The sequence below is a fragment of the Pipra filicauda genome, unplaced genomic scaffold (assembly GCF_003945595.2).
Source record: "Pipra filicauda isolate LSUMZ 115617 unplaced genomic scaffold, ASM394559v2 scaffold167_size3244652_pilon, whole genome shotgun sequence".
Lineage (NCBI taxonomy): Eukaryota > Metazoa > Chordata > Aves > Passeriformes > Pipridae > Pipra > Pipra filicauda.
In genome coordinates, this window is record NW_024104184.1 from 1,784,416 (window position 1) to 1,804,508 (window position 20,093).

The 20,093-nt window shown below is 39.6% G+C and overlaps 1 protein-coding gene across 1 annotated transcript in view; it reads right to left on the bottom strand.

The window, feature by feature from the left end:
- The window catches only part of PRKAR2B (protein kinase cAMP-dependent type II regulatory subunit beta), an 85,009-nt gene that overhangs the window by 47,783 nt on the left and 17,133 nt on the right, over positions 1-20,093 (bottom strand). Inside the window, exon 2 of the mRNA XM_027731934.2 lies at positions 5,882-5,917. Within this exon, the coding sequence (XP_027587735.1) occupies positions 5,882-5,917 (36 nt within the window). The remainder of the gene's footprint in view (positions 1-5,881; positions 5,918-20,093) is intronic.

Here is a 20,093-nt window from a genome sequence, read left to right on the forward strand (position 1 = left end):
TTTCCTCTTAACCTGTTGCTTGTTACTTGAGAGAAGAGACTGCCCCCCAGCTGGATACAACCTCCTGTCAGGTAGGTGTAGAGAGTGATAAGGTCTCCCCTAAGACTCCTTTTCTCCAAGTTAAACAGCCACAGCTCCCTCATCCGCTCCTCATAAGACTTGTGCTCCAGACTCTTCACCAGCTCTGTCACCCTTCCCTGGACACTCTCCAGATCCTGAATATCTTTCTTGTAGTGAGGGACCAAGAAGTGAGCACAGGATTCAAGGTGCGGCTTCACCAGTGCCGAGTACAGGGGAACAATCACCTCCCTGGTCCTGCTGGCCATGCTATTCTTGATAAAAGCCACAATGCCACTGGCCTGCTTGGCCACCTGGACACACTGCTGGCTCATGTTCAGCCAGCTGTCGACCAGCACTCCCAGGTTCTTTCCCATTCAGCAGCTTTCTACTCTGTCCCCATCCTGTAGCATTCCATGAGGTTGTTCTGACTGAAGAGCAGGACCCAGCATTTCACCTTGTTGAACCTCACACAGTTGGCCTCGGCCCATCAATCCAGCCTGTCCAAATCCCTCTGCAGAGCCTTTCTGCCTTCCAGCAGATCAGTAGTCCTGCCCAATTTGGTGCAAACTGACTGAGGGTGCACGTGACCTCATTCAGATAATTGACAAATATATTAAACAGGACTAGCCCCAGTCATAAGCCCTGGAGAATACCACTAGTAACCAGTCACCAGCTGTATGTAGCACCATTCACCGGCCAAGCCATCCAGCCACATTTTTTTACCCCACAAACAGTACACCCATTCAAAGCACGAGCTTTCAGTTTCTCCAGGAGAACATTGTGGGAAACCATATCAAAGGTTTTACACTCTAGGTAGACAACACCATAGACTTTCCCTCATCCACTAGGTGGAAGAGGCTTAGAAATTCATCAGTGTGTTTCTAGTAAAAGATTTACTTATTTCTGAAAATTCCAAAACAACTGAAAAAAATCATAGGTTTCCCATGAAGTGTTTTCTCCTGACTGAGTTTAACAGAAAATATTTCTAACCTGTAGAAATTCTTGCTGGAAAATATTTAAATAATAGCAAGGCTTGAGTAGATATGAACTAAAATGACTTCTTTACAAATTCAAATTAACTACCATATGTCTTAAACAATTCTATTATCATGGCTTTTGGGCATCTCAAGCAATTGAGAAAAAAGAGAATGTTGCATCTTCTTTGTTTTCTTATAACTGTTTTGTAAGTCTAACATTTGTTGAGTTAAGTAAAATGAGTTTTGGTTCTTCGAGAAACTTTCATACTTCCATAAAAAGAGGTGGGAGAGACAAGCCACAAAATGTAGCTCTGTTCTTATAAGAAATTACCACAGTACCTAAGTGTACATGAAAAATAATTTTAATTTATGCACCTGCTAAATGAATTAAACACTTTGTTTTCACAGGGCATAAAAACCGGCCTCCTTCTTTCTCAGCCTTTCCTCTTCAGCTAATCAGCCATCTACCTCAAAGTGACAGCTCCTTGCAGTGTGTGGAAAGACAAAAAATATTTCCAATTTTAAATTTAAATTGCAAATTAAAAAAAAAAAAGGTTCAAAGTAAAAAAAAAAAAAAGTTGCACTGAGATCTTCTCTAGTGTCACATGAGATTCTCTCTCTTTCTCACTTAGGTTGACGGCTGACGCAGTAGGTGCATAATATAAGCATCCATTTACTTATATTGTGCTTCTCTTTTTCTTTAGAGAGCTTTGTGGAGAAGGTGGCAAATAAATAAAGCTACTTCTCTTTCCCATTTGGTTGACAGAACAATATTTAAAACTTCATTTATTTCCTTTCCACAGGTTGAACGCGGTATTTTGAAGTTCAATATTGACTGGGGAGAGGAATGAGGAAGTTATGTCTGTTGTTAATATGTCCTTGAGTCTATCTACCATGTCTTAGGTTAAGAAGGCTAACTCACTGCAAACTTAGCTAGGTCTTCTTTGCTCTGTCAGAAGCTTAAGCAGATACCTAACTGAAGTAACTTTATAGACTTATCTATTTCTTAATTAAAAAATTATAATTTGTATATAATACTAGTAAATGGGTATAAAATAGCCTCTGTAAATATTATCTATCAAGTATAAATTTAAGCTCATTATGCAGCAAACCCATGCTGGTTTTGTTGCATTAGTCTAAACTCCTGCCAGTATTTAATGAGATAATTTACTTGTTTATCTATCTGTCATGGTTTAAAGGAAATTAAAATTTATCTCATCCACAGCAAGAAAGTATCTGTCTATATTCAGAAACTCCCTCTCTTGGCCACCTCAGCTTGTTCAGGAATTTCTTCTAATTTTTCACCTCATGAACATATTCACAGCTTTCTTTTCCACTTCATGCTTCTTCTACCTCCATGTTCCGCTTTTTCCCCCATCCAAGTCTCTTGATTGCCTCAACAGTTGTTATCCCTTCTCTTCATCTCATTGCCACCAGATTTTAAAGGAAAAATTGAGGATTAGCTACTTACAGCTGTGTCATTGTTCATTCTAGCTGTACTAAGTCTTTTTAATCTCCTTTTCTTGCTAAACTCCTCTATTTAAGACTATGATATTTATTTTCTCTGTGCATAGGCTAGAACAACAAAATGCATTATTAACTAGCCCATGTGTAGCTATGTCATCAACACTATGGTATATGTGCATTTTATGTACAGAGCCCACACTGCATATACACACATAGACATGAATAAACACACATAAGAGATACTATACTAGGCAGCTCAACAGATTTTAATAATCAGAATTCAAAAACAATTAATTGATCCTAGCTTACTTATGCCTTTATTCTCTACGTACCAAGGACAGTACATTAATATATTCACAGCATGTTAACAGGAACAGCTGTTAAATAATAAATGCCTTACTGTATTATTTTCAGTGGGTGCTTCAGCAATTAAACTCTGGCTGCCTAATTTCCAGCTCAGTTAGGAAAAATAACTATATCTTATGCAACCAAGTAAAATACTAGGCATTACCCAAAGAATAACAGAAACATCAAGATATCCACTGTAGAGAATTACTGTTCTCTGTGAGGAAATGTGTCATCTGGCTTCTCCCTGCTTATCATTGCAAGAGCTCAAAAAGCAGCTTTTAGCAGAATAGTCTAGGAGCCTTTGCTGCAGATATCATTGGATGTTTTGCCTCAGCTGGTATCAGCAGTTCAGCTCTTTCTCTATCCCATCACTGGCTCAAGGCAGACACTACTTCCCCTCTTTCAGATACAGTTATTTGGGAGCCACAGTCGGAAACCCAATGCAAATCAATGCAAAAACCCCTCTTGTATTTCTGTTTTATTAAAGTCAATGCACCCTCAGGCAGCAGAACTAATAGGTCTGTGCCAGGGAAGTAGAGACAACCAGTGGGCAGCGGCGTGAGAAGGGCAGGGACCCTGAAGTGACAGACTCTCAGAACAGTCTGCAGGATCACTAGATCAGATGCACATCAAACCACATGCTATAGCTAACTCTCCAAATATCCATCACCATCTTGGAGTAATGTTCAACAAAACCAAATCTTAAAAAACGCGCAAAAATCAACGATCTCGCACATTTCAAATTTTAAAATATCTCTTAGCCAAACAGCCTAAAACTAAGAGAAATTCATTTTTGAGAAAAAAAACCCTACCTTTCATCTGGTCTGTCTCTCGTTTCCGAAACTTTGATTACAGAAGCTACCAAGCATAAAAAAAAACCCCAACAGCTACTATCCAGCTTTTCCACTTGCAAGGTATCCTGACTACCTTAATCTACCCAAACAATTGTGCAATTAGAAGAAAAACTATCTAAAAATATGGTTAGGACTGCAAACGTCCCTGTGAAATGTTTTTATTATCAGCACAATAAGTCTGATTTATATTTTTAATTTCATATTTGATCAATCACATTTCTTAAATGCATTGTACCTCTCCAGTACTCATTTACCATTTAAGAAGAAAAGAAAGAACTATCATCTTCCACAGACTTTCTTGTTTGAAAAATAGTTATTTTAACTATTAAAGCTACCAGCAACTTAATAAAATAGTACATACAGTAGACTGCAGTATTACCTTGTTCCGGCTTGAAATGTATTCACATGATTTACATCTGGACAATACCATACAACCTGACTCATTATTCTGAATAAGATAACTATTTTATCTCTCCACAACAAGACCAAAACACATGAAATAATAATTGCCCGCAGAAATTATTTCCCCAATAATTGTGCAGAAATTTCAGCCTTATAACGTTTTTAGTTTCATTTCAAAAAGAAATGTTAATTTAACGTTAAAGAAACATTAAAAATAACTGGCTAGGGCTTTTTTGTGCATGTACTAGCTTTTCAAACAATCAGACTCTCCTACTGAAGTGCAAAAGCTTAGCACACATCTGTTAGGGCTGCATTCATTAAAGTCAGCTATCAATCAGTCACGGTAGAACTTTCCTTAAAAACATGAAATGTGATTTGCACAGAGCCCTGCTCACTGTTACTGAGCGATAGTTAACGAACCACTCCTTTCGTTTCAAGCTACAGTACCTCATAAAGTACTGTCATTACTTAAAGCCCGAGAATATTTGGAATTCATTACATTTTCCTACTTTGTGCTACATACGTGAGGGTGGTGAGGCACTGGAACAGGTTGCCCAGAAAAGTTGTGGATGCCCCATCCCTGAAGTGTTCAAGGCAAGGTTGGATGGGGCTTTGAACAACCTGGTCTAGTGGAAAGTGTCCCTGCCCATGGCAGAGGGGTTGGAACTAGATGATCTTGAATGTCCCTTCCAACCCAAACCATTCCATGATTCTATGATTTACCATATCATGCACCAATCCTGCAAATGCAAACTTCCATTTTTCTACACAGTTCCTTAGTAATCCTGAGGATTTCCATTAATATTTTTATATTGACAAGGAACTATCTGACTGAGGTTGTAACCAGCAAAATTAGAAGTCTGGATAGACTTACTGCATTATCAAATATGAACTTTATTACATTTATTATTTAAAAATGACCCGAAGTTGAAAACAAACTCTTATGAGTCTATCATGAGTTTCATTTCATTTAGTGCTGACTTTTGTCCCATATTTTCAGATTCACAGTACTTTAAACAAACAAGATTCAGGTTCTGGGCCTCATGCTTCAGGATAAAAAGGCCTAAATACTGATCCTGCAGGATATGACACAGTAGAACAATAAGGAGAGGCCAAGAATATTAATTTTTAATTAACTAATTAATTTAATTTTTAATTATATGTAATTTGGAGGTATCTGTTACATGTAATGGAATAAGGTAGAGTCCTCTGAGCCAGCAAGAGTCAACTTAATTTGAAGAAAACATCAATCAGCCCCAAGATGGGCAGGTGCACTCCTAGGACAACACACCACCACCACAGCAATGGCACTTCTAGACCCCATCTGCCAGCTCTGCCGAGCAATGCACCATGTACACAAACCAGCTCAGTTCGGAAGAACAGTGAGATTTTTTGCAAAGTTGTACATTTCTTCATGCATAGCGATCACCAAATTGCAGTTTCAGGTTGTCTATAAAGTAAGGTAACCCTGCATCAGATTACATTCAGGTCTTGCTTTCAGTTCAGTTCTGTTAGGACTAAAATTATTTTCTCTAAAGGAAAAAAACAACTTAGGTTTTTAGTAAGTTTCACAGCAACAAGAAGGGTTCATGCAAGTTCTGTGACCTGAAACCTTGGCTACAGTTGTTAGTAAAGCAGATAATAAATTAGAGGTTAACTCAAGTCAGTCATCTTTAAAGAACTCTGACTAATGTCATATTACATTTTACATGACAATCACTGTCAGCATTGTTTCAACTATTATGTAGACAAATGAAATTCCATTCAACTTACCTGACGCGCGTCTGGTGAATCGGTTTATCGCTGGAGCTGAAAAAAAAATACAACATTTTGTTTATTTTTGTAGTGGTGTAACACACTTTAAACATAACAAAGTTATACTTCATTCAAAGTGTTAACCGTTATTTTTGTATCTTTAGAGAAACCCACGTTAAATTCACACAGAAACTTTGAAGCAGCTTTGCAAGAGATGGTACATAGTAACTAGTAAGCTTTCAAGACCATTTTCAGCTTTCTAAGAGTTACTGTTACTTATTGCTGTTCTTGACTGGATGTGAAACATTCAGATCTGTATTTTTTATTATTTGTTGAGTGTACAGTAACTGGCATCTTTCAAACAATAACGCAAGCAGGGATTAAAAAAAAAAACATCTAGAAAAATCTACTCTACTTTTACAAAATGAAGCTATTGGAAATATGGCACCAATGATACTCCTATAGAGAGAAAGACTAATTTGCAAACCCATCTAAAAGACTGACTTTTGCTTTGGCTAACCTTTAGAACTCCTTGGGTAAGTCAATAACAATGCCAACCCCCACCAAACCCCAGTGCGAATGTTTCATAGTGCCATCCTGGCACATCTCCAACTGTATGCTGCAAACAGTTGTAATCAGACTCCTGTCTTGTTTCCAACTGGGATACACTGCAAAATGCAACTTAAAGCACATGTCTTGGCATCTATTTCATTTTTAGGTTTACCAACTTCTTCAAGAGCTACTGGAGATAAAATAGATAAAGTTTTATGTTTTGCCTTCCAAATACAACCTTCGGTCTTCTCCTAATTAGTATAAAACACTGGTCTAGAACTCTACTTTCATGTGATATATTAACTGCTGGGATAAACAGCAAGAAGAAATCCGAATGACCTAATTTCAAATGTGGGCAGCAGCTACATTAAAAATGTATGCCTTTACAGTGCTTATTAATATTCAGCCTTAAAAATTGCTCTTCATGTTTACACAGAATTGAAACAGGAATAATATCAAACTTTTTTATTTTATCCCACTTAATTTTACATGGCAGTTATGCATCATTTCTTGAACATCTAAGCCAAGATAAAGAGAAAAAAAATTGCTGAGAAAACAGGAGAGGCAGTAACAGCCTGAGACACAAACTGATTTCTTATTCCTCTGGGGATGAAAAACAGAGGAAAGCTACAATTTCTGAACCACAGTTGCAGACGGTTTGTGCAAACAGATACAGTAGTGACAGGTCCAAGTGGCAAAAAATACACTGGGAAACCCAACTATAGAGGTTTGGAGTGCTAGTCATGAGCAAGGAAATCTCTGGTTAATAAGATATCACAACCCCCAAACATGCATACAGATGAACACGAGAGTAATGTAACCAGCAATGTTATTTTTAAACATGAATTCAATTCCCCCCAACAATTTTTTTAAAGTAAAAAAGACAAAAAATATAGACACATTTTTATTAAAGTAATTAAAGCAGACACCATATTTTATGCAACTGCTGTTTTGTAATACAGGGGCTGTTTCATTCCTCAAAATTGTTTATTTTGTCACTACTGTTACAGGCCAAATTTATTTTAGGGCATCAGTCATGACTGTCACCATCAGATCGCTGAGTTGTTTCCTCAAGCATGTAAATTTGCAGCAGGTCTTAGCAGATGTGCTCATATAAAAAAACCCAAAACTGGAATCTGACATATTTCTAACAAGAAAGAATAAAATCGTGTTCTGCTCCCATTCAAAAGCTTTCCTCAAACTCAGGGAGGGCTTTGGCTGTCAGTTCTGTACCTAATCTGTAGATATGAAGATTTAACTCCTCTAGACAGCTACCTCAGCACATTTTACAAAAAAATCCCAAAACAAACCAAAAATCAACCAAGCAACCAACCAAAACCAAGGAAAAAAATAGACTATTAAAAATAAAGAACATCTAGCACAAAACTAACATAATTTGAAACAAGTTACTGGGAATGTCAAAGAAGAAAGTTCTTTTCCAGCTCCATAATTCTAAATTCACTATTCTATTTGGCTGCAGAGAGCTTAATTTATTGTACAATAGATTTTACAAATTATTTACTGTTAGGAAAAAAAAAAAGCAAGAATGTCAGAACCTTGATTAGCAACCATTTTTGAGCTCATGTGAATAATCAGTGTTTCAGCAGCAACCAGACAAAGCCTTCCTGCTCAGACTGGGATTTCATGGAGGTCATCCAAATGTGTTATTGGGAGATTTAAAAGCAGCACACACAGTTACTTTTTATGGAGCACATTGAATTACTCTCTATTTTTCTGGTAGCAGATCACAATACTCTTTTGTTGTAAAGATGAGAGAGTTAGCATACAAGAAGGTCTCAGAGAGTCATCAGTCCCACAGAAATTTAGCTGGTGTTTTCACTACAAAGTAGATGCATGGTCAACCAGGTCACTACAATGTCTGGCAGGATAAGCATAGTAAGGTGGGCAAAAAAAAGTCTAAGAAGCATTTTACAGACCCCTAAAACAAATACTAAATTATCTTTCAAACGTGTCAGGAGGTTAAAGCCTCGGCTCAGAAACAAATGAATAAATCAATGGCAGAAATATTCAATGAGGGCTATCAAACGCTCCTCCTGGAGCCACACAGCATCAAGAGCAGCAGAGAGACTCCCAGGGAAGAAACACTACTTATTCTGCCTGTGATCATCATCGTCCCTGGACATCGTTTTTTTAGCCACAGTCCCCACAGAGTTCTGAGTTAGGCTGACTTAGTTTTGGACCACGATGACTATCTTGATTCACATGGCTCAAGTGAAAGTGGTACCCAGAGAGACAGGGATGCCAAGAGACAGTCTTGGCATCCAGGCTGAATTATCAGGCAGCTTTGAAACCCCACTCACAGGCAACAGAAATATTGCATTTATATCCTTGGGTTCAAGCCCCAAGCCACGCCCAGGCAAAAGAAGTGGTGCTGAGGCACTGTGCTTCCCACCCTGCTACTTCAGCCGCTCCCCGACACTCCCACTCCCCCTCTTCTCTCCTCTCAGCCATGTCCACAAGCAGGTTCTTGGGACTTTTAGTGTCTGTCTGCAGGCACAGCAGAAAGCAACTGGCTTTGGGCTCTGGGGGCTGCCCAAGGACTGCTTCCTACAATGTGAAACCCAAGCAGCCTTATCAGTGGGCTACCCCATCCCCAATAACATACCACTAGCAACACTGTCGACACACACCAGTTCACATCTCCACAGTTTTCCAGCAGGGGGAAACTTGGAAAAGGAATGGGCTTGAGTTAAGGAATGGGCTAAGTTCACTCTACAGAAAAAATATCTTAAAGGTTATAGTGACATTGTGTTGAGGGTTGGTTGCTCAAAATGATTCAATAACCCAACTTGCTAGAAAAAAAACACAGTAACTTACAGTTACACACACCCCTCTACTAACTCATGCGAAATGTAAGAGAAACAAAACCCACGGATTGCAAAACCTCATGACTGCAAAAGTCAAGGATTTTTCCCAATAAAGGGTAAACTGGCATGTAGATAAATTCAGAACATGTCCAGTGACATTTAATATTTTTTACAGTAACAGAAAGAGCGCTGCACCACAACAAATAATGTACTGCTGTGCACAGAGGATCTTGTTTAGAGGTAAGGTGTCACTCCAATATTAAATATGACTCTTCACGTTCTACTTAGTCTCAACCAAAATCTATTACAAACTTCACAGAGGAAAATTATCTGGGGGTGGGGTGGGTGTGTGTGCGAGAAATTACAGAGGTTTCTATCCTGATGAAGTCTTGATTTAATTACCACTTGAAACTGCACAAGCTATAGATCCTTACGTGCCATGTTCCAGTTGTTTCATTGTTAGCGCTACATAAGAGAGAATTCTGTCTGCTGGTAACTGAAATTCATGTTTGAAAATCCTTGCTCAGAGGACTGTACAAAGGTATAGCTTTTAAAATATTTTGGGCAATACAGATTAAGTAAATAAACAGAAATCATCTGCAAATGATCAAGAGAGGCTGAAGTATTTTAATACATCTATTCACCAAAAACACAGGATTTAAAAACAACATCAAAGTACATGAAACATACACTAGAATTTTTTCCATCACTCAACAACTGTCTAACCATTGCTCCTTTTTTCCCGCTGTACTTTCTGAGCATTAGGTAGTCACCACAACCGTCCTGCAAAGCAAACCATAAAAGCAGCAAAATTTTTTAAGTAGAGGAGGAAATGGGAGTCTATGGGATGGTTTGCAGAGCACCAAGACTAAGAAGACAACGCTAAGAAAGGATCCCTAGCTGGGCAGCCTCTAGATGGTTAACTTGTTCTGATAGCTCGAGCTGTCCCTTTTTGTAGACTCCCAATTTAAGTGTTTTTGCTTCAGAAACTGCCAGAGATTCTTGTGTCATTAATGTCACCTGGAATAAGAAGCCAAATACATTGCAGACATTAGACATGCAGCCTTCCTAAAAAGTCAGGGACTGTCAACCTGGGATTCAACAAGGGGCTCTGCTTATCAGGGGCTGTTAAGGACATGCCTGAGCACTCTCTGACAACAGACCTGCAAACTGGTGATCTCTGCAGGTCTGCAAACCACAGCAAATACACAGCCCCAGGCTATTCAGCAGAGTGCACAAAACCCCACATGTGGCCAAGCAATGGTGAGCACACCACATTCCCTGCAGTGCACAGAGGGCAACAGGAGACTGCTCAGTCTCCTGTCACATTCATGGCAACCCAAGGCAATGCTCTTTTAGAGCAAAACACACAAAGCCAAAATGCCTGCTCTGAGTGACAAGGGCTGGCAGGAGATTAGTGATTAAACTTCAGTATCAGTAAAAAGCAGAACACCTTTCATAAGCCTCACTTTCAATTAACCACTGTAATTGCTTCATATGGCAAAGGGCTAAACCCCCTAAAAAATAAGAAAAACCCAAAATAAATAAATAAACAAACAAAAAACCACACACACACATATTTCTGCTATTACATGTTTAAACCCCTCAATTTTGGCAGCCCGTAGCCCCAAAAAGCCATCTCTGTTTACACAACAGGAATGTGTTAATATCTTAATGGAAAGACACAAACAGAAACATGCACACCACAGTGAGCCATCTTTGTGTGGAAGATGCAAATGCCCCAAGTGAAGTTAGGAAACAAATGTCAAAGCCAAATCATACATTTCTTTCTATCCTGTTGAGGGCAAAGCCATGTTAAAACTCTCAAGGACCTCACTGAGGCCAGTGGGTCAAACCTAGTCCGAATTTGAAGAACATACTGAGAACCTACTCCCAAAGACCATATGATTTTATACCATTTAACTCTTGTGTTTTCAGAAGAGTTATCCCTGATTTACCCATGTCTTTTAATCATATACCTCAAAATCCCAGGCCAAGTTTTAACCGATGAGAATCATGGGCACTACATGCTCCACCTTTTCAGTTCCAATTATATCTGTTTTTAAGAGGTCTCCCAACTTTCAGAAAAACTTTGAATTACGCTTACTGCAATCATATTCCTATATTATGCAAATTAACATTCGCTTGTCTTCTTTCACAGATTATTAATTAGAATGACCTAATCAGAACAAGAACAAAATCAAATCTAAACGAATGCCACTCTAAAATATATGCTTTAGTCAGACTTATGTTTTTATGTCCCAAATGAAAGAAATACAGTTAACTCTCCATTAACCAGGACAATGATAGACTGGGACAACATAATAATAATAATAAAAATAATAACAGTAGTAATTTGGAGCCCCTCTAATTTCCCTCCATCACAGGAAACTTTCACCTTAGTTCAGGATTATTACAGGTAGAATGATTTTTTCAGATTTTTTTATCTTATGAGATGGACACAAGATCATACAATTATGTTCATGTACCTTCACACTGATAAGACCTCATAAAATCTCAAGGAAGGCAGGACAAACATTCACTGACAATTTGAAGAAATTACTCTGACAAAAGAGGGAGTTGTCAGGTCTGTGGAGAATGGTTCTTGTCTTCTCTCTGTGAAAGGCCATGACAGCTGTGAGGAATGAGAAGAGGGGATGAGCCCAGCAAATGCACAGCTATTATTTGGAAGACAAACAAACAGCCCTGGCAACACAGTAGCTAGATAGAGCATAGCTTTCAAAATAAATGCGTTTTAATTTCTGGAAATTTAACAGCAACAGTAATATTTTAATGATGAAATACATGAGATATATTTTACTATTTCTCTCACCAAGTAAGTCAGTATCAAAAGATGATTTTATTACTAAAAACAAAAATTGAAGAACAGCAGCACATAGGCCTTTTCACAAGGAAAAAGGGTAACAGAGGTGCAAGCCATTAGTAACAGTCAGCCGAAGAACCTGAAAGGTTAGAAAGCAACACTGCCACCAAATTTCCCAAAAAACAAACCTTAACATATCAGGAAAATCTGAAGTCCACTCCCAAACTCTGATTTACACCTTGGGGTAGAATACCCACAGTTCCTCAAAGGGCAGGATCTGCACACAGATGGATCTGGCTCCATCCAAAGAAAGGTGAATTGCTGGAAGGTGCTGCAAGTACGTGCTTCCAGGAAGAGTGTACTCCCTAAGGAGTCAGGACTGCTGTGAACCGGAGGAGGCAGAGTGCACACAGACACACATTCATATACACAGCAACATGCAGGCAGCGAGGCATGAAGGAAATGCAGGCTTTCAGCAAATCCCATAGACAGTCCGAGAAGTCAAAGATGAGGGAGAAACAATGCTACAGTGACAGTATTTATGTGCTACTGAGAGAAAAAGTGAAAGCAAATAATTCAGCTTTTGCAAGAAAAGTAGGTGTTGGCAACAGAAAAATAGCTACATCTGATGAGATGCCCTAAGATTGATTTATTTTTTAATTAAAAATTAAATCTACAGATTTCAAAACCATCTGTACCATAACAAATACATACATAATTATTGTTGTCTCTGAAGACATCAACACATCTGTAAAAGAATAAAAATATACAGAAACCAGAACATTCTGTTATTCCCATTTTTATAATATGCAACAAAATAAACTAAACTTACATGAAGTTGTAGTCCTAAAACGCATTTTGTTAGTTAAAATGAAATTTTGAGATTTTTATTGGCTCTATAGTTTACTTCTTTTAATTTTTCAGCCTGGAAAATGAGTTCCATTTCACTGTAGAATACATTCTCAAGAAAGCTGGGAAAGCCTTGTAGTCACAATAATTTGAAAACTAGACCAGATATTGTGCAAGGACCTTGTGCTCCTTGTGATTTAACTTTGGAGCTCAGATTTCCACAATTATGTGCTAGTTCACTAGGACTGCCCCTTTTCAAACCCAGCATCACACACTTCCAAGGGCTGTACTACCACACAGTAATAAGACACAAATTATTTCTTCAAAACCCAAAAAGCTTGACTTGATAATTCACATCAAAAAAGCTCAGTAAAATTTTTAGCAAATTGATTCATTGATTATTAAGCTGTCACCACACAAGAACATGAATTAAATATGTGGATAAATACCTTGGCACTTGCTTTGCTGTGTATCCATTTAAACACATCACTATGGTATCAGGAAAACAGCAGTGCCATAAATGAAGTCTCTGAAAACATTTAATAAACAGAGAAACTAACATATTATTTCAGGATTTTTATATTATTTTCAGGTTATAACTAATGTTGATGTTAAATAAAGTTTTTTTTAAATGATACTACAAAGCAGCACATTTTCATTGTCACGTTTTGTCATAAACATACAGGCAACATTAAAGAATAAGAATGATTTTGGATGAAAGGGACCTTCAAGATCATCTTGTTCCAACGCCCTTGCCATGGACAGGGACACCTTCCACTAGACCAGGTTGCTGAAAGCCCCATCCAACTTGGCCTTGAGCACTCCCAAGGATCGGGCATCTACAACTTCTCTGGGCAACCTGTTCCAGTGCCTCTCCACCTTTACAGTAAAGAATTTCTTCCTTCTATGTAATCTAAAACTACCCTCTTTCAGTTTAAAGCCATTTTCCCCCACCCTATCATACTTGAAGGCTGTTGTAAGGTGTCCCCAGAGCCTTCTCTTCTCCAGGCTGAACAACCCCAAATCATTTAACCTGTTCTAATAGGGAGGTGCTCCAGCCCTCTGATCATCTTTGTGGCCTCCTCTGGACTTGCTCCAACAGCTCCATGTCCTTCTTATGTTGGGGACCTCAGAGCTGAACACAGTATCCAGGTGGGGTAACCTGCCGGCCACACAGGTTTTGATGCAGCCCAGCACACAACTGGTTTTCTGGGCTGCCAGCACACACCGCTGGGGTCATGTTGAGCTTCTCAGCCACCAGCACTCCCAAGGCTTCCCTCTCAGTGCCACTCTCAATCCATTCCCCACCCAGCCTGTATTTGTGCTTGTGATTGCCCTGACCCATGTGCAGGATTTTGCACTTGGCCTTGTTGAACTCCATGAGCTTCACACAGGCTGACCTCTCATGCCTGCCAAGGTCCCTCTGGATGCTATCCCTTCCCTCCAGTGAATTGACCACACACACAGCTTGGTGTTATCTGCAAACCTGCTGAGGGTGCATTCAATCCACATTACCAACAAAGGTGTTACACAGCACCCAATAGCGACCCCTGAGGAACACCAGTCCTCACTGGGCTCCGCTTGGACATCAAGCCGTTGACTGCAACTCTTTGAGTGAGACCATCCAGCCAATTCATTATCCACTGAGTAGTCAAATCCATGCTGCTCCAGTTTAGAGGCAAGGAGGTGGTGCAGGACAGTGTCAAATGGTTTGTACAAGTCAAGGTAGATGACATTGATTGCTCTTTCCTTATTCACCAATGCTGTAACCCTACTGTAGAAGGCCATCAAGTCTGTCAGGAACAATTTGCCCTCAATGAAGTCATGTTGACTGCCACCAATCACCTCCTTATTTTCCATGGAAGGAAGGATCTGCTCCATTATCTTGCCAGACACTAAGGTGAGACTGACTGGTCTGTAGTTCCCCAGGTCATCCTTTATTTTTCACTTTTTAAAAAAGGGGGTTATGTTTCCCCTTTTCCATTCAGTTTAAACTTCACTGGACTGCCATGACTTCTCAAATATGATGGATAAGTGGCTTAGTTACTTCATCTGCCAGTTCCCTCAGAACCTATGGATGTATCTCATCAGATCCCATTAACTTGAGCACCTTCAGGTTCCTTAAATGGTCTTGAACCTGACCTCCTACACCAGGTGGTTCTTCATTCCCCCAGTCCCTTCTCGGACTTGAAGCCTTCTGCAACTTGGGTGGCAGGGTCAGAGCACTTGCTGACAAAGACTGAGGCAAAAAGAAATCATTTTGTACCTCAGCTTCCTCCACATCCCAGGTAATCAGGTCTCCTGTTTCCTCCTGGAGAGCGCCCACATTTTCCCCAGTCTTTCTTCTATCACCAACATATCTGTATAAGCTTTTGTTGTTGCCCTTGACATCCCTGGCCAGATTTAATTCTCTCAGGGCTTTAGGTTTCCTAACCTGATCCCTGGCTGCTCAGATAATCTCCCAGGTATTCCTCTCAGGCTACGTGTCCCTGCTTCCATCCTCTGTAGGCTTCCTTTTTGTGTTTGAGTTTGTCCAGGAGCTCCTTGTTTATCCATGCAGGCCTCCCAGCATTTTCACCTGACATCCTCTTCATTAGGATGCATCAATCCTGAGCTCAGGGGAGGTAATTTTTGAATATTAACCATCTTATGGCTCCTCTTCCCTCCACGGCTTTATTCCATGGAACTCTACTGAATAGATCCCTGAATACGCAAAAATCTGCTCTGCTGAAGTCCAGGGTATTGAGCTTGCTGCCCCAAGGATCTCAAACTCCTTCATTTCATGGTCACCACAGCCCAGGCTGCCCTTGAGCTTCACATTCTCCACCAGCCCCTCTTTGTTGGCCAGAACAAGGTCCAGCACAGCACTCTCTTTGTTGGCTCCTCTATCACTTGAAGAAGTTACCATTGGTTCATTACAAGAACCTCCTGGATTGCTTACGCTCTGCTGTGTTGTCTCTCCAATATCAGGGTGGTTGAAGTCCCCCATGAAGACCAGGGCTTCTGAATGTGAGAATATCCCTATCTGCCCATAGAGGACCTCATGTGCTCAGTCTTCTGGCCAGGCAGCTGTCACAGACCCCCACTACAATGTCACCTGTCCCTGTCCTTCCTTTAATTCTGACCCATGAGCTCTTGGTTGGCTCCTTTCACTGAGAGATGGAGCTTCATGCACTACATATGGTCATTGACATAGACGGTTACACCCTCCCCTCATTTCTCCTGCTGTTCTTCCTAAGGAGCCTGTATCCTTCCATTCCAACACTCCAGTCACAGGAGGCCCATCCTACCATGTCTCCATGATGCCAGTAAGATCACAGCCCTGCAGGCACATGCACATCTTGTTTATCCCTCTTGCTGTGTGCACTTGCACAGAGGCAGTAAAGTTGGGCCCCTGATGAAGGCGCCTAACTGGCTGGAATATTGCCACAAGTTAGTTGGTTATTTAACCTGTCAGAACACAAACCTCAAAAGAGAGGTAAAGAAATCTCTCCCACTTTATCAGTTAGAGAGATTTAAGCTCTTATGAATAATTGATGCTGTATGTAATTACTGACACTGAAAATAAAAAGATGAAATGCTTGCCTGATATGTTAGACCAATGACCCAACACAGTGAAATGGGTTGTCACAGCCCATTAATGGGAATCAAACACTGCTCTTTTCCCATCCAAGCAACTTGTCCAAGATTTGGGGTGCTCTTTTAATTTTTAAATTTATTCTTTCAGAATTATGTCCCATGTTAGAACATAAAAGCAAAGACATTGATGTATTGAGGTTTTTTTATCTTAAATGTGCATTCCGTTACTGAGCATGTTTCCCCTTAGAAATTAATCCTTTTTATTGTTTGTGACCAGAACACTTGGTCGTTATCTCATTAAAAGTAGTTAGCGATCCAGATAAGAAGGAAAAAAACCCATATATATATATATAATTCACAGCAATATTTCTAATCTTCTGTTACATCACGGGGTAAAAAAGTTAATTTGTGTTAGAATTTGTCTAGGCACAAGCTGAAGATGTGAACCTGTGAAGAAATTCTGGCTTGGAGTACTTGCTGCCCTCAACCCCAGGTTACTCAGGATATATGATGAAAACTAGTAGTATGTGTGAGAGAAGATTTCTACACACCAGAGAAAATATATTTTGAAATCAAAAAAGAGATATAAAACTGACCGTAAAAATACTGATGGAGTATATGTATGAGGGAGGTCAGCCTTCCTGGGACATGCCCTGGGCTATGAAGACCCAATCCTTCCCACAGAGCCAAAACTCAAGACCTGCCACCCTGCTTTATCTTGGTCACGACCCATAGATTCTGTTTTGTAACAATTCACCAAACTGCCTATTTCTGCCTAGCAGAGTGGGTGGGGGTGGTTTAGTTTGGTTTTTTAACATGATTGCTACACCCCAACACCACTTGCAGTAACATTCTTCCTTGCTAATGTATTATCATCTCCAAGGGATACTCTGCTATAGCTATAGCATAGTTTACAATTGCTACTAAACAATCTGACACAACATCAGTAACGCTTTTATCTTCTTACCATCTGTAAATGGCTTCTTTCCACTTGAAATTTCATAAGCTATTTTAAGAATATTGTGGTTATTTGCTTTCTCACAGTGCTGCGTAGGCATTTAGATCCATTTCATGTTCTCTCCTGCTTTCTAATTTTGCTGCCTGGAGCATATTTACTAATGTATGCATGTTCCCTATCAGAACAGGAGAAAAACTGGTCATTCTGCCAAAACTCCACCAGCAATGCCCAAATAGGTTGGGTGGTGCTGCTCATCTGTAAAAGTATCAAACTGACATTTTATATGACATTATGCTTCAGGTTCACCATCTCATAAGATGAAGAAAAATTTGCACCTGTCCTTGAACCAGTATTTCTGCCAAACTGAAAACTAACAAAGATTTTACAAGAGTGACCTGTTCTGATTTCCTGATAGACAATAGCTTCCCTTAACCATTGCACAACAGCACTCTAGATCCCTTTTTTTTAAAAACAAAATTTTGGCCTATGTCTTTTGTCTCTTGACAGTACCTGCAAGATATATTTATTACAAAGGAATAATGTTGCAATCTCACTGATGGAAGTGGGGTGGAGAAGATGTCATGGCTGTCAGTACTCTTCTCTGAAGGAGTACACCTTTGTGTAGAATTTATAACTATCTCATCTATTTTATATGGTTTAACAACGGTGAATATAACTGCTTTTTCCCATACACATTCATACTAACTGTGTTTAATCCAAAGCCTCAAACCTTTTAAGACTCAGGTTTTCCTACTATTTTTCATGTTTTTGTCACTTTGTTATTAGGTTATTACAACAAATCCTACATGGGCAAACACTATTAAAATGTTCTGAAGCAAAGATTTTATACAAAGACTCTGGCTGGTTCCTAGGACTACCTTGGCAGAAATGTGTGGTACAAAGTACCTTGATGGAGAAGTATATGAATATGTATGATCTGCAATCTGCATTGCCTGCTTATTCACTTCCTGGTGAAATTTAAGATTTTGGACTTGATGTGTATTTTAAAGTTCGCATATTTTAAGAGCATTACGTACTTAAAGGGAGTTTCTCTTTCATCCATGATAATTCATCCTCAGCTACTCAGATCTCAAATAGACAATTTTGTTAGCTTTCAGATTATGAGGCAATGCACATTTTCCCCATCTGTTTTTAGAGAAAGGCTGAGAGATGTACCTTAACAGAAAGCACAGTGACCCTAAAAGAAAAAAAAAAATCCCAAACCCCAAGTGTTACTGCTTGAATAATAATAATGATATGAAATAATAGTACTGAGACTGTTTCAGAAAAAAAGAAAAAAAAAAAAACACAAAAAAACAACCAAACAAAATAAATACAAGCACCTAACTAAAAAAGTCATGACCAAAAAGATAAGCTCTTAAGGAATATCCTGTCCTCACTCCTAGCACATAACAGAAGCTTGCGGATGATACTGATGGCAGGGTAGCACTTCCTAGACTCTAATGAAACGTCTAACAGGCAGAGCATATCAGCCATTTCCTAGTCCAACATCTCACTGGTTTAACTACAAATAACATACTTCCCACCATTACAGAAACTGTCCATTGTCGGCAGCCAACAAAACCAGTTAGTGAAACAACACCAAAATGAACAACTCCCAGTGTCCTCCCACCAGCTAGGAACACACCCACTGGAGTCACTTCCCCAAGCTCAGACCCCTTAGGTCTGAGTATAGTTTCTGAGAACAAGTTTGGGATACTTTTGGGGTTTGTTTTTCTGTTTCTAGTTAATGCTTGTACTCTAAGGCTGCAGACCCTGGCAGCAAAAGCCTGGGCTACGAAAAACTAGTGTAGAGATCTAAGAATTTGAGTCAAAGATAGAAGAAAGAGGAGAGAAGAGAGAGAAGAGAAAATCAAAAATATTTTACTGCTCACTTCCCATATAGGTGCAATGGAAATGACAGCAAGCAGCTGTCAGGGATTACGGTGAAGCTGTCAGCCAAAGCACCCTGCGTGATTTGGGTTCTCAGGGGCCAGTGAATGAAGCACAGCTGGTGCTGGCAGCTGCACTCACTTCAACACAAGCCCAAGGTACCACTGCAATAGCTGCTCTCATTTACTCCTGCAAACATGCAGGCCAACATAAGCCCAGGGAGAAAGTGGGATACAGATTCAATCTTAACAAATATAAGAATTTCAGACAGACAGCCAAAACCCCTACCCATATCCACAAGATTACTGATGATGCCCTAACTATAGAGACCCCAGGTGTGATCCAGGTTGACCTTCATGAATGGCTGTATGAGTCAAGAAAGGGCATAGAGAAAGCCACCAAAGAATCCCTGATGACAGTGATACCTAAGCAATTCCACAGGCATCACCTTGAGTTAGCTGCACACTGGCCTGTTGACATTGCACCAGCAATGCAGGTGCTACTGAAGACATGTGAAATCTGCCAGAGCAACCAAAGGACTGCAGATAACAGCAAAAATCTATCAACAACATGACTTGCAATAAAACAAATTATTGTTCTCTCTATTGATAAAGAATTATACAAAGGAGAACCACACAGACATATCATCCTGGGAACAAGAGGGCTGAAGAAACTTATGTAAGCAAAGTGCATTATCTACTGTTTTTCTGTTACTCAGAAGGGTATCAAATGAGGATCCCACAAATG